Source organism: Meriones unguiculatus, chromosome 3 (assembly GCF_030254825.1).
Source record: "Meriones unguiculatus strain TT.TT164.6M chromosome 3, Bangor_MerUng_6.1, whole genome shotgun sequence".
NCBI lineage: Eukaryota > Metazoa > Chordata > Mammalia > Rodentia > Muridae > Meriones > Meriones unguiculatus.
In genome coordinates this window covers 133,033,016-133,055,851 of record NC_083351.1, presented here as the reverse complement: position 1 = coordinate 133,055,851, position 22,836 = coordinate 133,033,016, and the positions used below count along the sequence as shown (strand labels likewise).

The 22,836-nt window shown below is 39.9% G+C and overlaps 1 protein-coding gene and 1 pseudogene across 7 annotated transcripts in view; one reads left to right on the top strand and one right to left on the bottom strand.

Moving 5' to 3' along the window:
• The window catches only part of Agtpbp1 (ATP/GTP binding carboxypeptidase 1), a 117,230-nt gene that overhangs the window by 68,744 nt on the left and 25,650 nt on the right, over positions 1-22,836 (bottom strand). For all 7 annotated transcript variants that reach the window (XM_021647774.2, XM_021647772.2, XM_021647766.2 and 4 more), the window contains exons 6-11: positions 22,475-22,621; positions 19,985-20,116; positions 17,811-17,904; positions 9,592-9,629; positions 6,076-6,284; positions 4,565-4,742 (exon numbers count right to left, since the gene is read on the bottom strand). In XM_021647774.2, coding sequence (XP_021503449.1) covers positions 4,565-4,742; positions 6,076-6,284; positions 9,592-9,629; positions 17,811-17,904; positions 19,985-20,116; positions 22,475-22,621 — 798 coding nt within the window. The remainder of the gene's footprint in view (positions 1-4,564; positions 4,743-6,075; positions 6,285-9,591; positions 9,630-17,810; positions 17,905-19,984; positions 20,117-22,474; positions 22,622-22,836) is intronic.
• On the top strand, positions 15,307-15,373 carry LOC132653295 (U6 spliceosomal RNA; annotated as a pseudogene).

Sequence of the window (22,836 nt, the reverse complement as noted above, 5' to 3'; positions counted from 1 at the left end):
TTGTTCAAGGTTCCTGAATAAACTGCATTGAAAAAAAAAAAAAAAAAAAAACGGAAAGAAAAAAAAAAAAGTAATCTAGATGTCCTACACATGAAAACATTGCCCAGCACAATTTGCTGGTTGGTTTAGACGTGTAATTTATTTATTTTTTTTTTTTTTAGTGAGACTTAGCTGTGAGTCGTTACGGTAATTCTTACCCGATTTTGCTTTCAGCATCATGCTAGCTTCTAAACTTTCCTCTTTTTAATATGCTCTGGAAAATAAAGGATAGGAAAATTCCTTGAAAGTTGAGAGAACTAATCTATGACATCATCAACAATTGATATCAGCAAACAAACTTGACTACATATTCCATTTCAGGGTGTTTACTGTTTAAGTCAGTTCTAATCAATTATATGTCCCTAAAAAACTATTTCAATCATATATTCAAATGGATTAAGAGTAGTTTTCTCTGGCACTGATTTTGACTTACATAACCTTCTCCATTTAACTTGCCAAGGACTTGGGGACACATTTACTCCACCCCCAACTCTTTCACCAACCCCAGGTTTGGCTTTGCTGTGTCATGCAGCATATATGTGATCTACGTGTATAAAACAACCTTGGCTTGTCCTTCTGTGCATACAGTCTGTGTAAAATAATGCTTCTTCACTTCTTTGGGGAAATACACACATTTTCTGGCTTCCTGTTAAGCTTTCTACTCTACTGCTTTAACTCTCCAGTAAGTATCTTCTTGTTGGGTTTTATTTCTCACCCAGTGTAAGAGTCCTCATCTTTTAACAGTATTGTTTTTGTTGTTGTTTTTGACTTTTTCTTTGAGGCAGTGTAGACCTGGCTGGCATCAAACTCAGAAATCTGGCTGTCTCCCAAGTAATGGGATTAAAGGCCGCACCACAGCAGCCAGTAATGAGAATATTTTATCTGTTTAGATTTAGTATCAAAACTGATTATGCTTGCTCACGTTTTACAGTTAGATCTCTCGGGAGGTTGTTATTAAACTCTGACACTCCCTTGCTTTCACACTGCAGTGGTGGGTTCATTCACAGACAACAAAGGCCCCAAAAGCATTACATGGAAAGACACAGGAACAGCCTCTGACAGCAGCCCATGTGGTCCTAGGGCCAGTGGGACCCGGTCTGAGCATCCCTGGTCAGTGTGTTACATATGAAAGTGCATATGTCTACAACTGTCATTTTAAAAGTGCAAGAGTTATTATTAGGTGTCAACACGACACTTATTTGCTTGTGTAGAAGGCTCTGTTTATGGTAAGGATATCACGGGCCTTGTAAAAGCTGGTTGTTTTAGTACAGTGACGATGCAGTGGCTACTAGGTGTTAGGAGTGGATGAGTTCTGCAGAGCTCTTCCACATGCTCGGCATCTGAATCCACCACCTGACTGGCTAGAGCAATACTCCACTCATTGCTTCAGGAAGGGCACCTGAGACACACACATATCTAACAACACACCACTTTCACATGTTACAGAAGCTAGTGATGGTTCGGATCTTCATAGCTGCTGCTTCACTACCTTTTGGTGCTTAATAATGAAGAAGGCAAGTTCTGAGCCCAGCTTCATCCACTCAACCAATACTAAATGTTATGACCCATGCAATTTAAAGGATGTTAAAGAGAAAACAGAGGCTAAGACAGTCCCATTGTGATAGAAATCTATTTCATTTTTGTCCCTGGATCATGACAGTTCTCAAATCCCCTGGAATTTCTCAGGCGGCAAGAATATCTTCTGCTCTAATGAGAGGACCCTTGGTAGAACTTCTACCTTGGTAGAACCGTAGGTAGCTTCAGGGTGAAGGCTGGTGCCAAGATTAAAGGAAGGCCTGGAACCTGCAAACTTATAAGTCATCAACAATCAATGATTTAGTTGGTCGTGTCTATTTTATGAAACCTCCATAAGCTTCCTAAGGGATGGGGCTCAGAGAGCTTCTGGGCCAGTGAACACACTAAGAGGAGGACAAGCCAGCAGAGACGGATCCTAGGCTGCACTTCCCTGTGACCCTGAGTTGTATCCTTTGTAACAAATACATGTAAGGAGAGTGCTCCTTATTGGTGTTAGCTATCCTAGCACACATCTATATGTAGCAACCTCGGAAGAGGGAACATGTAACAGGTATCTAAAGTAGAAAATGTCTGGGGAGCCCCAGCCCCAGTTCTATAGTGTCTATGCTAAATCAGTTAGTTGGTGTAGAAGTAGAGAATTTGTTGATATGATGGGCAAGAAACAGTCCAGACCTACCCTAGAGGAGCTCACATTTTAGCTGAGGAAGGCTAAAAACTATTTCTGACACATTAGAACATAATGGAAAGCAGAATAAGAACATCCTCCTTGGGCCAAGAGAGTGACTGTCAGAACCTTCCCATCACATTTTAATGAAGACTTGTGAGTTAATAAACATATTTCTAGTTCAGTGATTCATCAAGTCAGAGAAGCACACAGAAAAGGAGCCCACAGGGAAATATCATCTTTCTCATTTTCCCCCAGGCCTGGTGAACTCACTACATTGCAGGTGAACTTTCACTATCCCTTAATCAGGACACTGACTAAAACATCACTATGAGGATATATTCTACTTCCTTCCTGCTGTTACTTCCTGTTGCATCATAGAACTTATACAGTCTTCTACCTGTCAGAACCACCAGTTAACACCTTCAACTTAGATCTCCATAGTCCTGTATTGAGATACAGGAAAGAAAGATTTCAAAAGCTCCTTGACTGTCCCTCCAAATTAAAATGCCTGTGACATAATTGGAGCCAGAAACACTGCCCTTAGAGGAGAAGACCGTGTCCTCCCTTGGCTTATCTATTCCACAGCAGTATACTGTTTCAAAAAGACTCCTTTTGCCTGCCTTTCAGATTTGCTACAAATGTTCACACTTTCAAAGTCTGTTGGAAATTTCAAATGAACAGAAAGAAATTAGAAAACGGTTTCATTCAACTATCTGTTTGTTTGTTTGTTTGTTTCCAAGAAAGGGCTTCTCTGTGTAGCCTTGGCTGTCCTGGACTCTGTATACCAGGCTGGCCTCGAACTCACAGAGATCCACCGGCTTCTGCCTCCCCAAGTGCTGGGACTACAGGCGTGCACCACTACTCCCAGCTTACATTCAACTATCTTACTCAGAAGTTTCTAACTCAATCTTGTTGCTTTTAAACTTTGTATTTTTTAAACTGTCATCTCTTGCTCTTACACACATACACATACACTTACTCACACACACACATACACTCACACACACGCACAGATATAGAGGTCAGAGGATAACTTGCCAGAGTTTGCTTTCTCCTTCCACCATGTGGGTGCTGAGGACTGAACTCAATTCACCAGGCTTAGCATAAAATTTCATTACCTACAAGCCATCTCGCCATCTCACCAGTCTTACTTTTAAAAGGTGTTTCTAAATGATCCATTTTGGTATTCTGTACCAGTTAAATCTGTGCATAGATAATTAAATATTTTTAATTAATACTGATGTACCTTATGACAGACGCCAGTCATAAATCCATATTAAGGAATCAAAAACTTGATTACCTGAAAGCTCTTTTAAAACATCTATTTCAAGTATTTTATAAATATTAAAAAATATAAAAATAACTTTTTTCAAAAAAATAAGAAAACAAGTCTATGATACCCATTACTACATCTTTCTTCCATTTAAGTAGATACCACCAAAACCAAAAAACAAGCAAATGAAAACCACATTGGAAAGTTTAAATTCTTCCTTACTACACACCTACAGAGTTACACTAAAAATCAAAACAGCCTTCCTCAAATAATTTCACTTTTCTTCCAAGTATGTTATTTGTTCATCTTTTTTCTAATTTTGACGGTTAGATTTTTAACTTATAGGGGAAAATTCAGGCCAGGGTCTTGGCTCAGTGACTGCCAGCAGCCTGATGTTGTAAGTTTGGTCCCTGGAACGCACATGTGAAAGGAAAGACCAACTTCTGAAGGCTGCCCTCTGACCTCCACATGCTCACTGAAGCAGAAGCACAAATAAGCATGGCACAAAAACACATGCATGCCATATAAAGGTAATTAACCATGATGTGCAATTAAAAAAAATCTTTTAAAAGCTACACAGGCAATCCTGAACATAATGAATGACCTAAGCATTTGGTGGCACCATTTTTTTTTTCCAAAAGACTTATTATTTACACAGCATTCTGCATGCGCACCAGAAGGTGGCACCAGATCTCACTCTAGAGGGTTCTGAGCCACCATATGATTGCTGGGAATTGAACTCAGGACCCTTGGAAGAACAGCCAGGGCTCTTACTTAACCTCTGAGCTGTCTCTCCAGCCCTTACGTCACCATTTTATACTCTGAATCTTTACACTGATTGTTGACTAATTTCTTGAGTGTTTTCACAACTCATTTTGACATACATGCAACAGACAGTATTTCCCTTCTTAGACTTCAGTTTCTTATATTTGAAGAAATGCTTATTAACTAAATAAGTGTGAGGGTTTATCATGCTCACATTAAGAACCTTCTGTTGAGGTTATAAACAACAAAGTCAACAGAGTCCCCCAGCAGCCATGGCCGCCTACCTTCAGGGGGTAAGCTGTAGAGCTGGGCCACAGGTCCAGTCACGGGGATAACTGGCAACTCGAAGTGGAAAGAACTTTTAATGGTTGGGAGTGGCAGGCGGTTTTTGGGGAAACATTTCCTCATTATCAGACTAGAGGTGTTGACAAGAGGATCAAGGGCCCTGACCGCCAAGCATTCCTGTTTAAACAAGGATATATGAGTTAGTGAACAGCTCAACACTGCTGTATTCAAACTGTAACACAATTATGATTTCCTAGCCACAAACACCACATAAAGTAATACTGTAATGCAATATAGCTATAAAACGGCTTTACTCTGCAAAAGTATCTGTACTTTGTAGTCACATCTGACTGATCCAGTAGGATTTTCCCTTAAATGTTCACTAGACAAAACTTAGTATTTATCTTTGACACTAAAAATCACCAAGTACAAATCACTTAGATACTCAGCAGGTCTAGGGCGTGAAGAATCAGGGAAGTACTGAGAACTGAGTTGTAAGAATACAAAAGTGTGTGCACTGACTGACTGACTGTCTCTCAGAACCAGGTCCTCTGTTTCCTATACAATGGCTATGCAGCTTATCAGACAACTGCAGGGGCAGATCCCACTTCAAGTCTTAAGAGCTTGGCTACTTGGCCCTGTCAATTACAGGTGACTTAACAATACTGTCAGTGACAACTGGCCTTTCAGTGGCACTCTGACATACTACAGAATCTATAACACACGACTGACCTAGTTGAGCACATAGTTAAGGCTCATAAATGTTAAACCACCTAATTCATCATTGTAAATCAAATACCCATACTGTGTGCATCTAGATAGGAAAATCAGGTATATAGGCTTGGTGTAGGAAAAGGAAAACACTCAGAATAAACATGCCAAGTGTTTAGATGCCTGAACTACTGTCAGGAAGAAAGGTTGTTTACTATGTGGGAAATCAAGAGAGTGCAGCCTGAACAACTAACTGGTCCTTCCAAAGAATAGACAGCTGCATTGCAACTTCCCTCGTTCCCCTAGTGACAGTCCTCTACGGGGTGGGGGGCCCAGAGGCACACTCTCAGGAATGTCATTGTTAAGAGCCCAGCAGAGCTGGCAGGCTCCATAGATCCTTCATCTATACACCCTCTGCAGTGAAAACTGACCATAGTCCTATCCAGCAGAAAGACACTCCCAATGCTCACATCAGAGCTCCTGCCAGCTGGAGGACCCTCACATACCTTGTGCGAGCACACAAAACTGAGCCAATCTCGTCACCCACACACACAACCTTATGGAACCCCTCCCACTGTGCACGTAGTTTATATAACTACAGGATGAGACTCATGCTCTAGACCTGCCATTCTCTCCAATCATCTCTGAGGTCACATGTGAAAAATCAATTGGCATTTTTGGTTTTAAGAAATTTTAAAATATATTTATGATATGTACACTTTGCACATAAATTCATTTTCTTAAGAACAAAATAGTATCATTAATACATAAGCAGAATAACAAGAACAAAGTAGCTTACTTGTGAAGTGTTATACAGAATCTTCATCCCATTCGAATCAATAAATGCTTTTCTTCCCAACTTGATGTTTGTGACACTTTTTAGGCTCTGTAAAATTCCCTTCCGAATGAGCATGTTTCTATGCCGATTATCATGGCGGTGCCAATCTACATAAATTGTTAAAAGTACTTGAACATATCCTCTGTCTACGGCTCTCCTGGCATTTGTTTCTTTAACAAGAGAAAATTGGGAGAGGTTATGTTATAAATGACATGAGAAAGTTTTAAAATAAATCAAACAAAAAGAATATAAATATTGTGATAAATTCCCAGTCTTTATTTAACAATTTTCTAACAAAATTATTACGGCAAGTTCCAGAACTCATTACAGTTTTCAAAAACATCCTTGCCTAATCATTTTATTTACCAATTTACAAATCTCTTTATTAGCTGGGCGTGGTGGTACACACCTGCAGTCCCAGTACACAGGTGCACACCTGCAGTCCAGCACACAGGTGCACACCTGAGGTCCCAGCATACACAAGGTGAAGGCAAGAAGATCACAAGTGTGAGATCTTAACAGAAGTACTGTCTCAAACAAAACAAAACAAAAACAAAAACATTGAAAAATAAGTTTACTTACTAAAACAAGGTAATTATTTTAAATGTTATACTGATTTTAAAACTCCATATATTTTGAAACTTATGTGTCATTTTCATAGGACAGAGTCTTCTTTAATGACTAGCTGCAAACATGACTTTGTCAAAAGCCATTGTCAGTCTTGTTTATTTCCATTACAAACTCTGTGTTCCTACTAAAATTAACCCTACTGGATTATAGTCCATTACTTATAAAATGTACTTTACCCGTGGAATTAACTATTATAGTTATTCCACAGTTGTGCAGATACCCAGTCCTGAGTAACACAAAAATTTTAAATGTAACTTGTTGTACATAAAAGGTAAAAAAAAAAAAAAAAAAAAAAAAGCATGTGATTAAAAATTAATTCTTTCTAGGCACTAAAATTTTAATGTTAAAAAACTATAGTTTTCTGAAATTGGTCACTTTCTGAAATTGGACTACAACTAATAGAAATTCATAAATTTGAACTGACTTTCTTACACTTAAGATTGTGACGCAAAAGAGCAGCCATGAATGCAATCATGGCAGCACGGAGCACTCCCCAGAGCTGCTGTGGCAGGTGTATAATGGCTGCAAGGGCAGAAGAATGGGGACCAACCCACCTGTGGTTACATAGACACAAGCAAGCTCTAATCCCTTCTTAACCTCACATTTACCCACCAAGGGGTAATGCTATGGACTCCAAGGTGATGCAACCTTAACTGCTGACTAGAGAGGTACAAAGTACTCCTCAAGAGGACACAGTTTTCTTGTGGCAGCATTTTGAAAACCTCTCTTGCAGAGTGGGTGTGCAGTACATGCCTTACCAGCACCAGGTGGTGGAAACAGGAGGACTGCCAGCCTGGCCTATTGCAACAAGATCTTGTCTCAAATGAGAGAGAAACAAAACCAAACAAAAAGACCCTTTCTTGTATCTACAACAGCTAGCTTTCTGCAAGGCTATTGCTATCTATATTATTAGTTCAATTGCTTTGACTAACAAAATTTTCTTGTATTTTAGGCTAGGGACCTAACTCAGTGGATAAGATCCTTGCCTATTGGGCACAATGTCCTGTGGTTCAGCCCCCAGCACCATACACTGGACAGAAAGGTGTACACTGTAATCTCAGCTCTCAGGATGCAAAGGCAGGAGGACCAGGAGTTCAAAGTCATCCTAGTCTACCTAGCAAGTTCATGCCAGCCTGGACAGGTCAGATGTTGTCTCAGAAACAACAACAAAAAGGTCTTTCAAGTGAATGCACACTTTTCTTTATACAACTTCAAAGTGCACAAGCCTATGTTGGCTGTAAAGACTTAATGAAAAGTTTTATGGTCATTGTCATATTTACATCTTTGTTTCTGCTGGAATCTACATCAGCCTAAATAGTACTTAGGGGAAATATTATTTTTAAAATTAACATGCCAAATAAAGAATTCAAACATAGGTGCTGACCTGATGATGAGTGTGATCTACAATCTGCAGTGAGCACAATCAAAACAAATTAGTGAAGGGTTTTATTCATAAACTCAGGGTCCAAAACTTCCTGGGAGCCTGTCTGTCCTTCCCCCTCAAGTATTATACGAAGCCAGTTCATCTGATTTGCATCCCAGTGCAGGCCCTGACTGCACTCATATGACACTCATTACTACCATATACACTTCCCATACCACACACATTTTAGAGCAAATTTATCCACTAACGTAAATGGCTGCCCCATAATAAGCAAGATCTGAAAATACAAGGGAGGATGCTCAAAAATGTGCTGGTCCATTTCAAACGATGCAGCCTGCCAGTAAACACCACTGTGCAGTATTAAGTGTCCCATGTTGTGTGGTATGTATTTTAAGAGGTAGGAAATAAAAACCACTCAACAGCCGCTTTGCTTCATCACATGACCCTGGTTGACACTTTATCACTTCATAGACAAAAGAGTTGCCCCACTGAAACCCACCATTTCATCCCAAGGGTAACAGTGTAAACAAAAATTCTGGTAAAAACAAAAGCCATATTTTTAAGTTAACTTTACTCTTTTTTTTTAAAGAAAGAATCTTATTATGTAGCCACAAATGACCTGAAATTCACTATGTAGACCCAGTTAGCCTTGAACTTGCTGGCAATCCCTCTGCCTCTTCTTTCCACTTCCTAGGATAACAGGTGCTTGCCACTGTGCCAGCAAGATCACACTTTTAATTAATCATGTTACTCTCAAAATACAGATAGCCGTGAAAGCTTAGTAAACAAGGTGGCCCCACCCCTGACAAGTCTTTGACCAACTGCCTGTTGTATACTGGGAGAGGAGGGCATATAAAAGCCATCCAGAGAGATCTTTCAGACTAAACGTCAAGATTAAATGTTACTTAGCACCTGATCATATGGGAGAATATTATGAAAATATTTCAAAAACATACTGAGCATGTATGAAACAAACCTCAATACATTTAGCACTTATTCAAAAGCATCACAGGACAATGCTTCAGCTCTGAAGACAGTGAGTTCCATGCAGGTGAATTTATCACTATTCTAAGTTTATACCATGTCACTTTTTAAATATTATAAATTTGAACTTACGGTAAAAAACAATTTCTAATAAAAGTCACTATGTTAAATTTATGTTCTATGAAGCTGCTATACATTATAAAGACATGCTTATTAAGCTAGTTTATTCCATTGATTTGGATAATTTATTCAAGCACATCGTTTTCATACTTCTAACTGACTGACACAGCATAAAGACTTGTCATTAAAAGAAAGTACAGAAATGTTATATAAGCATCATTTTCTGAGAAATTGATCTATCAGGAGCTTTGACTATAAGAAACTACTTTAACTACATACACTAAGTCTAATTTTCAGCTTCTTGAACATAGATATATAGAGATTTTAATTACTATGATTTCTAGTATTTAAAAACTTACTTGATTTTAGCAATGCAGCAAGAGTGTCTAAAGCAACCCTGTCAACACAACAAGAAAACACAAACAACAACAAAACTAGTGAAATGACTCTACAATTAATGCATGCAATCCTGTCAAATCTTATCTCGTCTATTAGCCATTCCAAAATGCATTTACTCCTGCGACAACACTGATTATTGGTATTCCTTGTGTGCATCTCTCCCTGAGTTCAAAATCAGGTAAGATTAAAATACTCAAAGCACTTTATCTAAGCGTTCATGTCACACTTAGAGAAATGAAATCAATTACAGTAACTGCATTTGACATTTTGAGAGTACACAAAGTGAAGACTCAGGGCCCTGGTTACAAAAGAATTAAAATAAGGACAAGTTGTAATGATCTAATTCAGGTCTACAGAGTTCCACAGATGTCTCCATTTCTTATTTTACAGTTTTGTAGTGCCATGTGCTAGAACCCTTAGACAGAAGGATAACTATAAACCATGCAACTTAGAAGGAAACCTAATTATCCCTTCATAGGACATGGAACAAACCCTAAAAATTGAAAGTACATACATTTTCTTTAGCATACTCAGTTACCCACAGTGATATCAGCTGCCAAAAGCAGCTGTACGGACACATTATCTATCACTGTAGAAAGCCTGAATTCAAATGGTTTATGAAAAGTGAGCTACTGGTTGGGGGGAGTATAACAAAAAGGCCCTCAGTTTCAACTTCAAAACGGTAAGCCTACATACTATAATATCTGCTTATAAGATGTTAACAACCATAATTTTCACTTAAAATTTGTATTATCAAGCTTAAGCATTTCACTCACCATTAGCATTTGTTGAATGCCTACTACACACTCCTTCACGGGTATAAATTAAAACAAACATCACTTCAGATAATTTTACAATCTACCTTACGTAAGAGAATGTACACACTTGCTACAAAAACAACATAAGAAGTTAAAACTCTGGCAATGTAGCAGGTCCATGTGTTGGTGATAAAAGGGAAGCAGTAAACAGACGAAGACACACAGAGTGTGAGTGGCTAGAAGACACACAGAGTGTAAGTGGCCAGAAGACACACAGAGTGTAAGTGACTAGAAGGTCTGCCATGGGATGAATACTGACTCACAATCAAACCTAGAAACAACTACAACAAAAATCGATGCTTTATGGATAGAGAAGCTATAGAACTTAAGCTATAATATGCCAAAAACCAAATAATAAATCTTGTATGCAAAGTAATATAAGCCCTTTGTTGATAAAGACAATTACAAAATCAGAAAGGTCTCTCTCTAAAGAAATCAACATGGAGCTCTTGGTGAGCCGTGTGGCCACTGCAGCCACTCCCAAGGGTAGGTGGGGCCACACAGGGTAGACAGGCAGGATAGCCATCCACAAAGTGCTTTCTCTTCTAGTACAGGCCTCTGATCCCCTCAGATACAGCACACGGAGCACCCAACAGGGGCAGGTGCTGCTGCCGTGACACCTTCACTAGATCTTGAGTGCTAGGTTTTCCTTTCGGATACCAAAGCTGCCAGAACCCCTCAGTGCAATCTGCCTGACGCTCACCTGCAGTCTAAGACAAACCTACCTGGAAGATACAACAGAGATACTTGCATGGAATTAAAGAAGACTGCCTGCTACTGTGCAGGCAGTATCAAAGCAGGCCTTGGTGGTAGTGAAGCACAGGGGCTTGCCATAAAGATTTCTTGTCTGTTGTGTAGGGGGCCAGATGCAAGTGATTCTTAAAGGAGATTATGCAGAAGGTCACCAACCAACAGCATCTTACCCTCAAGAACAGGGATACACTGCAGTCCTCTTTCTAGAATGGAGAAATACAAAGAGATTCTACAAGAAGACTCCAATAACTTAAAAACATGAAGGTCTGCAAGCTTGACAGCCTTCTGGAATGCTGAAAATTCCCAATATGTGGAGTTGTCATATTATCAAGACTGAGTATAACAACACTAATATAAACTGAAGCTTGTTTGGCCTCACCGTTCATCTCTTCTTATGACCTAAACGCCCTGTGCGCCTGTGTACATGAAGCTAACACTCAGAACTGTGCCTCTAAAGCGTAAGAAGGTAGCACACACATACACCTGCACCCACTGTCCCTGAGGATGGCCAGTGTACTGTGTTAGACAGGTGTCACCCTGTCCCATGGGGTGACCTCAAAGAGAACTAGCAACTCTGCCTCTTTGCAGTGCCTTGTTTAACCTTTACTGTTTTATAAACCCCTCCACACAGTGATAAAACCCATGGAGGATACAGATCCATGGAAGAGGCTCTAAGATCAATCCCTGGTAGCAGGGAGAAAGTAGGACTAAAACTGAAACAAAGTGCATACGCCTCTGAGCATTCAACAACAAAAGCTGCAAGGCCCAGGGTATGATGGCATTCTTTATATCCAGGAATGGACAGCTCTCAGCATTTCTTGCCATTTCGATATAATATTCTCTCTTTTTTAAACCTTTTTGTTTTATAACAGCTACTATCATGACCACTATTTTAATAGCAGCCACTGTGCACAGTCAGAAGTCACATATAAGTTATTTCAAGGAACAAGGCAAAATGCAGAGAGCAGACAGACAATCAGAACGTTCACCAAGTATCAACACATGTAGTTAACTTAATCACTGTCACAAGATGAAGTACACCCCACATCGCTAGCCTCATCAGGAAGCAGGGTCACTGAAGATACAACAGCTAACATGAGATCACGTGCAGGTAGTGGGATATTCATACAGCTTGACTGGGTCCTTAAAGAAGACCCTGTAAGGTAAACACACACAGAGAACACCATCAACTGAGGCTGAAAGCAGATGATAAGAAGCAACAACTGCCAAGGACTTCTGAAGACTTGCCAGCAAACCATCAAAAACTAGCAAAAAGGCAGGAAGAAGGCACTCCCAGAGCTTCCAGAAGAGAACAGCCTTCTGAGAAACTGAGATGGGGTGTCCAGGTTCTAGAGCTGAGGGGCATTTATAAATATCTGTCATTTCCAGCACCGGGCACAATTACCTATTGACTTCCATTTCCTTCCTTTAGCTAAAGCTTTTTTCAAAAGTGTGTGTGTGCACAAGTGTGGGTGTACATACGTTTACTGTCCATGTTGGAAGCTGAAGTGTAAACAGACCTCTCACACCAGTGGCACTGAGCATGCTCCACAGCTGCACTAAATTAAAAGAAACTATCAACTTGCAGTCATCTTGAAAACTTTTACCAAAACAGTATTGGAAAGGCAATAAACTTCAGCATAAAAAACTCTGAAACAGCCAGTTGCACACCTCTAATTACAACACTCAAGGAGGCAGAGGCAGGTGGATCTCTGAGTTTGAGGCCTGCCTGATAGCAAGTCCAGGACAGCCAGAGCTACACAGAAAAACTCTGTCTTGAAGAAACAAAAACAAAACAAAAAAAAAAGACTCTGAAACTCTATGACACTGATAAGCCAATGGCAATTTCTACAATATATTGCCTGCATATGTGCCTGCATGCCAGAAGAGGGCATCAGATCTCATTATAGATGGTTGTGAGACACCATGTGGTTGCTGAGATTTGAACTCAGGACCTCTGGAAGAACAGCCACTGCTCTTAACCTCTGAGCCATCTCTCCAGTCCCCAATGGCAATTTCTGAACAAGAATTAAATACTAAACTTAGAGGATAATGTGATTTTATTATAGTTTAAAAATTTAAATGAATAGTTCATACTGTGTTAAGTGATTAAAAGATTTATACTTTCTCCTAGTTTTCCAATTTTCATATTTCCCACACAGAAGAATACTAACAACAAGAACCTAAAGGGTAGCCTACAAACAATGAGGAAGAAGGTTATGTTTAGTTATTAATGAAGCTAGCACAGCCACCTTAAGTTGGAGGTCAGTCCTAGCAATGACCTTCAGCATGAGCTGAACCCTAATACAACTTGACTGCTCTCCTTATAGGAGGGAAGACAAGTGCACAAGACTCTGAAGAGCACAGCTATGATAACTTCCTGGTCTGCCGCCTTCTGTGCTAACAGTTTAAATTTAAATCTAAAACCATCAAAGGAAAAGAATCCTAAAGGGAAGCTTTAGGCTGCAAATTTGAGTCTCCTCAGATCTTTTCCTTTGAAATAAGGCATTATTTAAGAAGAAAGCACAATAGAAAGTTCCAGATGTCATTAACTAGGACAGAAATGGCTGTATTTCTAAAAAATGACAATAAGGCCATCAATGTTTGGCTACTGAATGGTTTAAAATAAATATAAACTTTCTTTTTAAGCTCTTTTAAAAAATATAAGCAGAGGCACAGCCAAATGGCTTAGCAGGTAAAATCACTTACTGGTGAGCTGGGTGACGTGAGTTCAATTCCCAGGACCATGTGGTGGAAGGAAAGGCTTTCTCCCAGCAAGTTGTTCCCCAACTATCTGAACACATAGAACAAACTGGTGTGCGCGCACGCACACACACACACACACACACACACACACACATGCACACAAGCAGACAGATAAGCAAATAAATAAATGAAAAAAGTTTTAGAGGTAAGAATATAAACAGAAAGCTAGGTAGCAGCCTCCATGGGTCAAGGCACCAGCAGTGTAAGCCTGGACTCCTGGGCACACATAAAAACTATATCCACGGTGTGTATCTGGTACCTTACCCTCCTCTACAGGAAAGGCGGGAAAGACTGGAGAACAGGCCAGAAGCTTGCTGGCCAGCTAGGCTACATAACAGTGCAGCTGCAAGATCGACAAAAATGGCCCTGCCTCAACAAGGTGGGAGACAAAGGCTGACTCTCCAGCGCCATCTCTGCACACCACCGCATGAACAGCAACTCACACACTGAATACCAGTAGATAACTATGCTCTTCTCTCAGAACCTTTAGGCCTGTTGTTCTACACAGCTCTGGAAATGGCCCACGTGGTACATTATAACAACACCTCACTGGTTTATTTGTAGTGCTGCATTCTGAACCCAGGACTGGACGAGCTGTCCCTCAAGCTCCACCATCCTACACTGCAATTCAAACATAATTTTGAAATGTTCCATTTCTCCTATGAGCATTTTATATTAGCTGTGGTAGCATGGGTACAAGAGAACCATGTAGAGATCACGTAGGAAGGTCATGGTCCTTACACAAAAGGTGTACTTCTTTACATATTACGGGTAATGAAACATAAATGCAAACAGGCCTTGGACGACAGCTCACAGCACACCAGATGCTTGTATGTACAAAGCCACAGCCCAGTCCCCAGAACACATCCTGGCACATCGTGGGCACGTCCTGGGCTCACTCTCACACAACTACCATACTGCTCAACTAAACAAATGTCGTATTAATACATCTGTGCTCCTAAGACTCACCTCATTAAATCCCTGCAATTTATAACAAAGACACCAATACTATCTATCTTTAAATCCAGAAAAGAGAGTGGCAGGCTAAGTAATATACTTTGGATTGTGGTGTCAGTGAGCTGTAGGACAACATTCAGCGGCCACACCATCTGCCTGCACGGCCCACTGCACCACACTCACTCTGTTACGTGGGTTTCACTAGTTGTGATACAAACATTTTATTTTATTTTTTTAAGATTTATTTAGTTATTTATTATGTATGAATACAGTGTTCTGTCTGCATGTATACCTGTATGCCAAAGAGGGCACCGAATCTCATTCCAGATGGTTGTGAGCCATCATGTGGTTGCTGGGAATTGAACTAAGGACCTCTTGAAGAACAGACAGATTAGCATGGCCCTTGCACAAGGATGACACGCAAATTCGTGAAGCGTTCCATATAAAAATAAAATAAGGAAATCATGAAATTTGCAGGCAAATGGTGGGAAATAGAGAAGATCATCCTGAGTGAGGTAAAGACACATAGGGCATATACTCACTTATAAGTGGATATTAGACATATAATATAGGATAAACATACTACAATCTGTGCACATAAAGAAGCCACTCAAGGAAAAGGACCCTGGATAAAATGCTCAATTTTCATTCAGAAAGGCAAACGGGATGGACATCAGAAGAGGGAGAAAACAGAACAGGACAGGAGCTTATCACACAGGGCCTCTGAAAGACTCTACCCAGCAGAGTATTAAAACAGATGCTGAGACTCATAGCCAAACTTTGGGCAGAATACAGAGGATCTTATGAAAGAAGGGGGAGATAGAAAGACCTGGAGGGGACAGGAACGCCACAAGGAGAGCAACAGAACCAAAAAATCTGTGCCCAGGGGTCTTTTCTGAGACTGATACTCCAACCAAGGACCATGCATGGAGGTAACCTAGAACCCCTGCTCAGATGTAGCCCCCGGCAGCTCAGTCTCCAAGTGGGTTCCCTAGTAAGAAGAACAGGGACTGTCTCTGACATGAACTCAGTGGCTGGCTCTTTGATCACACATACAACCCCCCACCAGAGGGAGCAGCCTTGCCAAGCAACAGAGGATGACAATGCAGCCAATCCTGATGAGACCTGATAGGCTAGAGTCAGAAGGAAGGAGAGGAGGATGTCCCCTATCCCTGGACTGGGGGAGAGGCATAGGAGCAGAAAAGGGAGAGAGGGTGGGATTGGCAGGGGATGAGGGAGGGGGCTACATCTGGAATACAAAGTAAAGAAACTGTAATTAATAAAAAAATAAATAAATTTTAAAAAGAAAAATATAAAAAAATAAAATGTAGGCAAGCCGCAAGTACACATAAAGGACACAACTATATGCCAAGACATGTGCATAGAGTCACCTGATCTAGAATGTGATATATTTTACACATCACACAGACCCTTCAATATCACAACAGAACAATGGCCTGTTTGTTATTTTCAAAGAATTATGAGATGCAACCAACAAATAAAAGTTATTTGAACCTTGATCCAAATAAGCCAAGTAGCAAGAAGGTATTTTGTTAGCAGTTAGAAACAGGAAATGAATCACTATTAATATTGTTGGGCACAAAAATGAACTTAGGGCAATATAAAGAGTTTGGATCTGATAATCCAACTGAAAATTTACAGATCAAATGCAATGGCAGATAGACTGCATGAACAGAAAGAAGGATGAAACAGCAATGGCAGAATACTGGCCAGTGGCTATAGTGGGAGTTCACAGAGCTGAGAAGTTGTAAGCTCCCTTAAGATCCTGGGGAACAATGTGTGTAACTTGTTTTTCAGCTAAACAAATCCACACAAAAGTGTGACTCAAGGCAACCCAAAAATATGGAGATTATTTTCTATTAAGGCTTTATCCTGCTGATATCTTTGTGGCAGTGGTAGGAATTTTCCATCCTTATTTAATAGAGGTGTGTGCTGAAGTGGCTATTAACTAACTGGGAAAGATAACAACACCTCAGAAACCACCGACGATTTACTCAACAGCCTACAGTGAAACACGCAAACAGCACTGTGGCAGTAGCATAAAGGACAGGACAACGATGACTCACTGCCATCCACAGGGCAGGGCACATCATGAGCCTTGCTGTGTGAGTATAAAAACCCAGTGTAATTTTTATTACTATTCATGTATAAAGGAGGATCTGAGTGATATGTGTAAGCATTTCATTGAGGAAACTTGAGACCTCAACCGTGTTTGCGAATGAATGTTTTGCCTGAACTCTCATTAAATTTGTCATTGTAATGGTTTTGAGTCAAAAACAAACAAACAAACAAAAAAAAAAAACAACAGTGTAGACCTACACTGAGTACAACCCCTAACACAGAGCACTGCATTTCTGAAGTTACAAGACCTATAAATTAATGAAAAAATATAGATACAATACAACCTTAAAGTATATATATACTCATACACCAACATATATCCAAGACAAGAAAAGATAAAAAGAATAACATGATTTGGGCAAAATACAGCTGTTTAATGTTAAGATACATCAGGTAATCATGAGAAGGAAAGAGTCATTAGAAGATCAGCAAACTGGGTGAGGACGACAGTAGGCACTCAACAAAGGTCTCAGTGAGTGATGCTCTGGAAATGGCCAAGTTTCTCTCATAATGTCTACAGGCATTCAAAGTCATCATCTCTAAAAACACTACATTTACTAAACTAAAAATCTCTAGCTTAAAGATTAAGCTTTTGATAAACATCTTTATCATTATTAAAAAATCACTATTTAAAAACTAAAGACTCTAGACAAAACTGACTTCAACTGCTTAGCTACATATCAAGGCCATGAAGCTTGGACGACTAAAGACAAACTTCTACTCACATCAAAACATGTACTCACTTCATAAGACCCGAATTCTTCTTACTGAATGGTCCAATGATTTTAAACATCAGCTCCACAACTCCATTTTTACCTAAAGATACTGAGTTCACAGCTGAGAAACAAGAAAAAGATACAAAGTGATTTGAACCTTAGTGATGAATCCAAAAACATTCCAAAGTATTTACTCAACATGAATGCAAGCTACCCTGTACACTATGAAGGTCTGCTGTAGGGATTGGGGGTCTGAGTTGGTTGGTTGGTATTTTGCTATTTTTTTATGGCAAGTTGGAAGCAACGAGCATCCTAAAAAGAGTTATTATGAGATGACACCAGAAAAGTGGATGTTGGGAATAAAAGACAAGAAGCAACCTGAGTATAGCAAGAAAAACAGAACGGAGATGATTACTATGTCATTTTCTAGATGCAGGAGGAGCTGGAGGCTGTTTCATTCCACTGAGGCATCCCCATTTCAGAGTGAGACAGGGGGATTTCTGGAGAAAATGATGCTTGAGCTCACTCAACATGAACAGGAGTCAGCAATGAGAGAGTCAGGTAACGTTAAGAAGAATGGCTCTGCAGCAGCTCAGGTGGTATAGCATGAACAATGTTAGTATGAGAACCACGGGTATGAACATGGGACACATGGCCTGCAAACCAGAAGGTGAGAAAACAAGTACAAGGGCTTTCTGAGTTAAAGCCCTCAGCTACAGGAATGACTGAGGGGCAACAAACTAGATGTGTGTTTCAACAGCCAGCGCAGAGCTTACAGAACTCTGCACAGTCCAACCTAGAGAGATGTGCCAGGACCTTCACTAAACAGACCCTGAGCATACGAAACAACAATGTTGGTGTTCTACAGAGAACAGTGAGAAAACTGTGCCCAGTTTTTTTAAATTCTGAATAAACTGGGTGTGGTGGCACACCTCTTAATCCCAGCACTCAGGAGGCAAGGCAGGCAGATCTCTGAGTTGAGGCTAGCCTGGTTGACACAATGAGCCAGGCTGACACAGTGAGCCCTGTGTCATTCCCCTATGTTCTTTTTAGTCTTAAAGGTATCCATTGCCTTTCTGAACATACTTTCAACTAAACTGTCGGTGTGTACAGATACATGTATGTACACATATACCTTGCACTGCATATAATATTTTTTTCAGGATATACAAATGGCCTATAATTTATTTCTAATTTGTATGCATAGTGTGTGTGGGTGTTTGTGTGTGTGTTTGTGTGTGTGAATAGGAGGTGTGCTTTGAGGTCTCAAATGCTCACGACAGGCCTATTGTTGCTCGCTTGCTCTTCCTGCTGCCTGTGGATCAGATGTAGAACTCTGAGCTCATTCCAGCACCGGGTCTGCCTGCATGTCACCATGTTTCCCACCATGACAATAGTGGACTATACCGCTGAACTGCAAGTCAGGCCCAATTACATGGCTTCTTTTATAAGAGTTGTGGTTGTGGTGTCTATTCACACTAATAAAAACCCCTTACTAAGACAGTATCTTACCTGTTTCCTGATGCTGTGATCAAAATACCCTGAGAAAAGCAACTTATGGGGAAAAGGTTTTATTTAGTGCATATTTCCAGGCAAGCATCCATCACAGCAGGAGTCAAGGCAGCAAGAGGCTGAAGTAGCTGGTCATATAAGCAACAGTCAGGAGTAGAGAGCAATAGATACATGCATGCATGCATGCTTGCCCTCATTTCGCTTCCTCCACTCTTACACAGGTGACAGTCCCTGCCTGGGGAACAGCACCATTCACAAGAGGAGGACCTTCCCAACTCACTTAACATAATCACAGTGGCCATCCATAGAAAACGCCCGTAAGCCAACCTGCCTTAGACCATCCTTCATTGTGACCCTCTTTTCCACAAGATTCTGGATTGTGTCAAGTTGACAATTACAACTAGTTACAGACAGAAGCAGTTTCTCAGATGTCAATTCTCTTTCACTGGAAGCTTTTCCACAGGCTCTCCTCTCACCCAAGTCCTTCATGAATTAAGGGAACTGGTGAGAATTCTCAAGGTTTTTGTCACCTCACCTTCTTACTCCAAATCACTTTTGTTGACTTATGAGTCATATCAAGATTTACCTTTCCACAAACTTTAGAGACTTACAGACTGAAGATGGTTTTGTAGGTGGTATTATATAACTTCAGGACCCTGAGTAAATCTGTGCAGCCTCTGAGTACTCACAGTTAGTAGAGTACACTCGTAAGAGCTGAAGACAAGGTAGAACCAAGCGGTGGTTCTGCAAGTGCTGCTTGACCAAACTGAGAGTCACGTTCAGGGCCCCGTTAACTCGAGCTTTCACTCCAAACTTTTTATCTGTTAAAAAAATATATTCACATAAAACTTTTGAACAAAAGTAATTTGAAAATCAATAAAGACCAAGGATATAACCCCACTGACAGAGGGCTTGGCTGGCACATGTTGGGCTCTGGGTTCAAGCAGCAGCACTGCCAAAAAAGCGGTAACATGTTAAATCTATACTACACATTCATCTCAAATGTAAAGCTGACATGAAATAGTCAAAATTATAACCATTTCTGCATGATGTAGAGCACCTACCCTTCCAAAGCACATCCTACAACTACGTATCAAGGGACAAGCAAGAGAGTAAGACAGGGAAGGGCGAGATTAGACCAACATGTACGGTCCAATGAGAGGAGACCATAGCTGACCCACTATCCAGTAAGTCTAATTCAATATTCCTCCCACGAATACAGTTAGAAAAAGGGTAAAGAACCTAAATGTCCATTACCAGTATTATTTAATATGAACATGTTATTTTCACACCTACAAAATAACATACAAATTAATAAAAATGTGAATAGGTTAAATATAAAATAATGTGGTAAATATTAGACAAATGTCTAATGGGCAGCTGGAGAAATGGCTTAAAAGTTAGATGTGTTTACTACTCTTCCAGGGAACCCAAGTTCAACTCCCAGGACCCATAGCAAGCACCTCGCAACTATATGTATGTTCAGTTCCAGGAAGATCTGACAACTCTGGGCTCCTTAGGCATCTGCATTCATGTACCTACCTACACACACACACACACACACACACACACACACACACTTTAAAATGGTAAAGATGAATCTTTTTAAAATGTATGAAGAAATAGAAAAATAGTATAATGGAACTCAACACATGAAATGACATTTAACAACCAAGTCAAGGCAGTTTATTTCCATCTCTTAAATATTTTACTTTTAATTTCTTATTAATATAATTATACATATTTATAGAATACAGGGTGATATCTTACTACCCCTATATTTAATATGTGCAATTCAGGGTAATGAACATTGCTACCTCTTAGCATTACTGTATCTATAAAGAACAGAAGTTCTTGCCTTTTATTTTCACAAAAGATCACAACCATAAAAAAAAAAACTAAGCAATAAGATCTGAAGAATATTAAGGTTTTAAAAAAGAAATAAGAACAGCAGAGGTAAGTCATAAACAACAGAAATTTTAAGGCAGAAAGAATTGAATATTCCTAAGTGAAAATTACTTTCATTTCACAAGAAAAAAAAAAACAGAGAATCACTCAACCTCAATGAATAACATAAAAACAGAAAAGTTGTACAAATACTAATAGGAAAAACACAAATTTAAGATGCAGAATAAGATAGTAATTACCTATGTAAGAATGGAAGAAAATAAGTGAAAGAGGAAAGAGGAAAAGATGATCTGGTTCTGATCAGCAGAGGAAGAGTGTACTAGCATATTTACCAATAATCAAAACTTTTTATCTCACTTTTTACAAAAATATCAAAAAAGGAATTCATGAATCTCAAACACAGAAGTTAAAGAAAAATAAGAATCAAGATGACTTATGTACTACATTTAGTCTCAAGGCTGCACTTTTTAAAACATGACCTGGTAAAGGTACGAGTTAAACAGCCACCTGCATGCTACATGAAGACATACATGCCTACATACAAATGCATAACATGTCCACAGTCAGACCCTTCAAAAGCAACATATATGATGTAGGACAAGGGCAAACTCTTCAAAAGCAGAAGCTTAACTAGGAGGAGCTTCTCTCGGCTTGTGCAGACCTACACCTCTATGCTGAGATTAGGTCCCATTCAAAGACTACAAGATTTTCTGTCCCTTAAATAAGCAGCTGCTCCCTGGCCCTGGCCCCATCCTCACTCACAGTGCTTTGTGGATTTCACATGTCCCTCTGCAGCTCGGACTCACAATTTTTCACATCTCTCTAGTCTTTGTAAATAGGAGGTTTCCAGAGTACTGAACTGCATACACTACAACTGTGAGTCTCAGTGACAACACTGTCACAGCCACATGCTCGCTTCCACACGCTTCCACACACTGCTTCACAGCCCTCCTTGTGAGTTCTCAACACACAGCTTGTGCCCTCCCTACATGTGCGGAGACACATGTGCATGTGCACACAGCACTCAAGCACTGAAACACACCGTAACGCTCTCATGTCTCTGCTTTACACCACATTCACAACAACTCATTATGACTCTTGGATCCTCAGTTCTTGCTGACTAACTGCAAAGTAATAGTAATAATAATAATAGTCTACTGTTAAATCCAAGAAAAAGTAGTACTTTTCAAAGTTTAAGCAGCTTAAGACATAAAGATTCCAAGTTACAAGGATGGATCTAGATTCGATAATCATGAAAACAGAAGTCTTACCTTTTGGTCCAATCTTTGCAAGAATGGAATGAGTCTGCACCATAACTTCCTCGTGTGGGGGAGAATCTTTGCTAGCATTCATAAGTAGTTGCAACAGTATTTGTGAGCCGCCTTTGCCAACTAAGAAACTTGCTCTTCGACCTCCACCTAAAAAAAAAAAAAATTAACATTGCAAACAGCATACCTTCCCACAGTGGGCATCACAATTAGTTGGCATTCAAGAATGTTTCAACCACTGATTTCTAAGACCAGATGCTATCAAAACCATATTTTGTGTTTTGGTACAGGTTCTCATTATACAGCCCAGACTAGACTTAAAATTTGGAATCCTCCTGCCCCAGCCTTGCCAATGCTGGAATGAC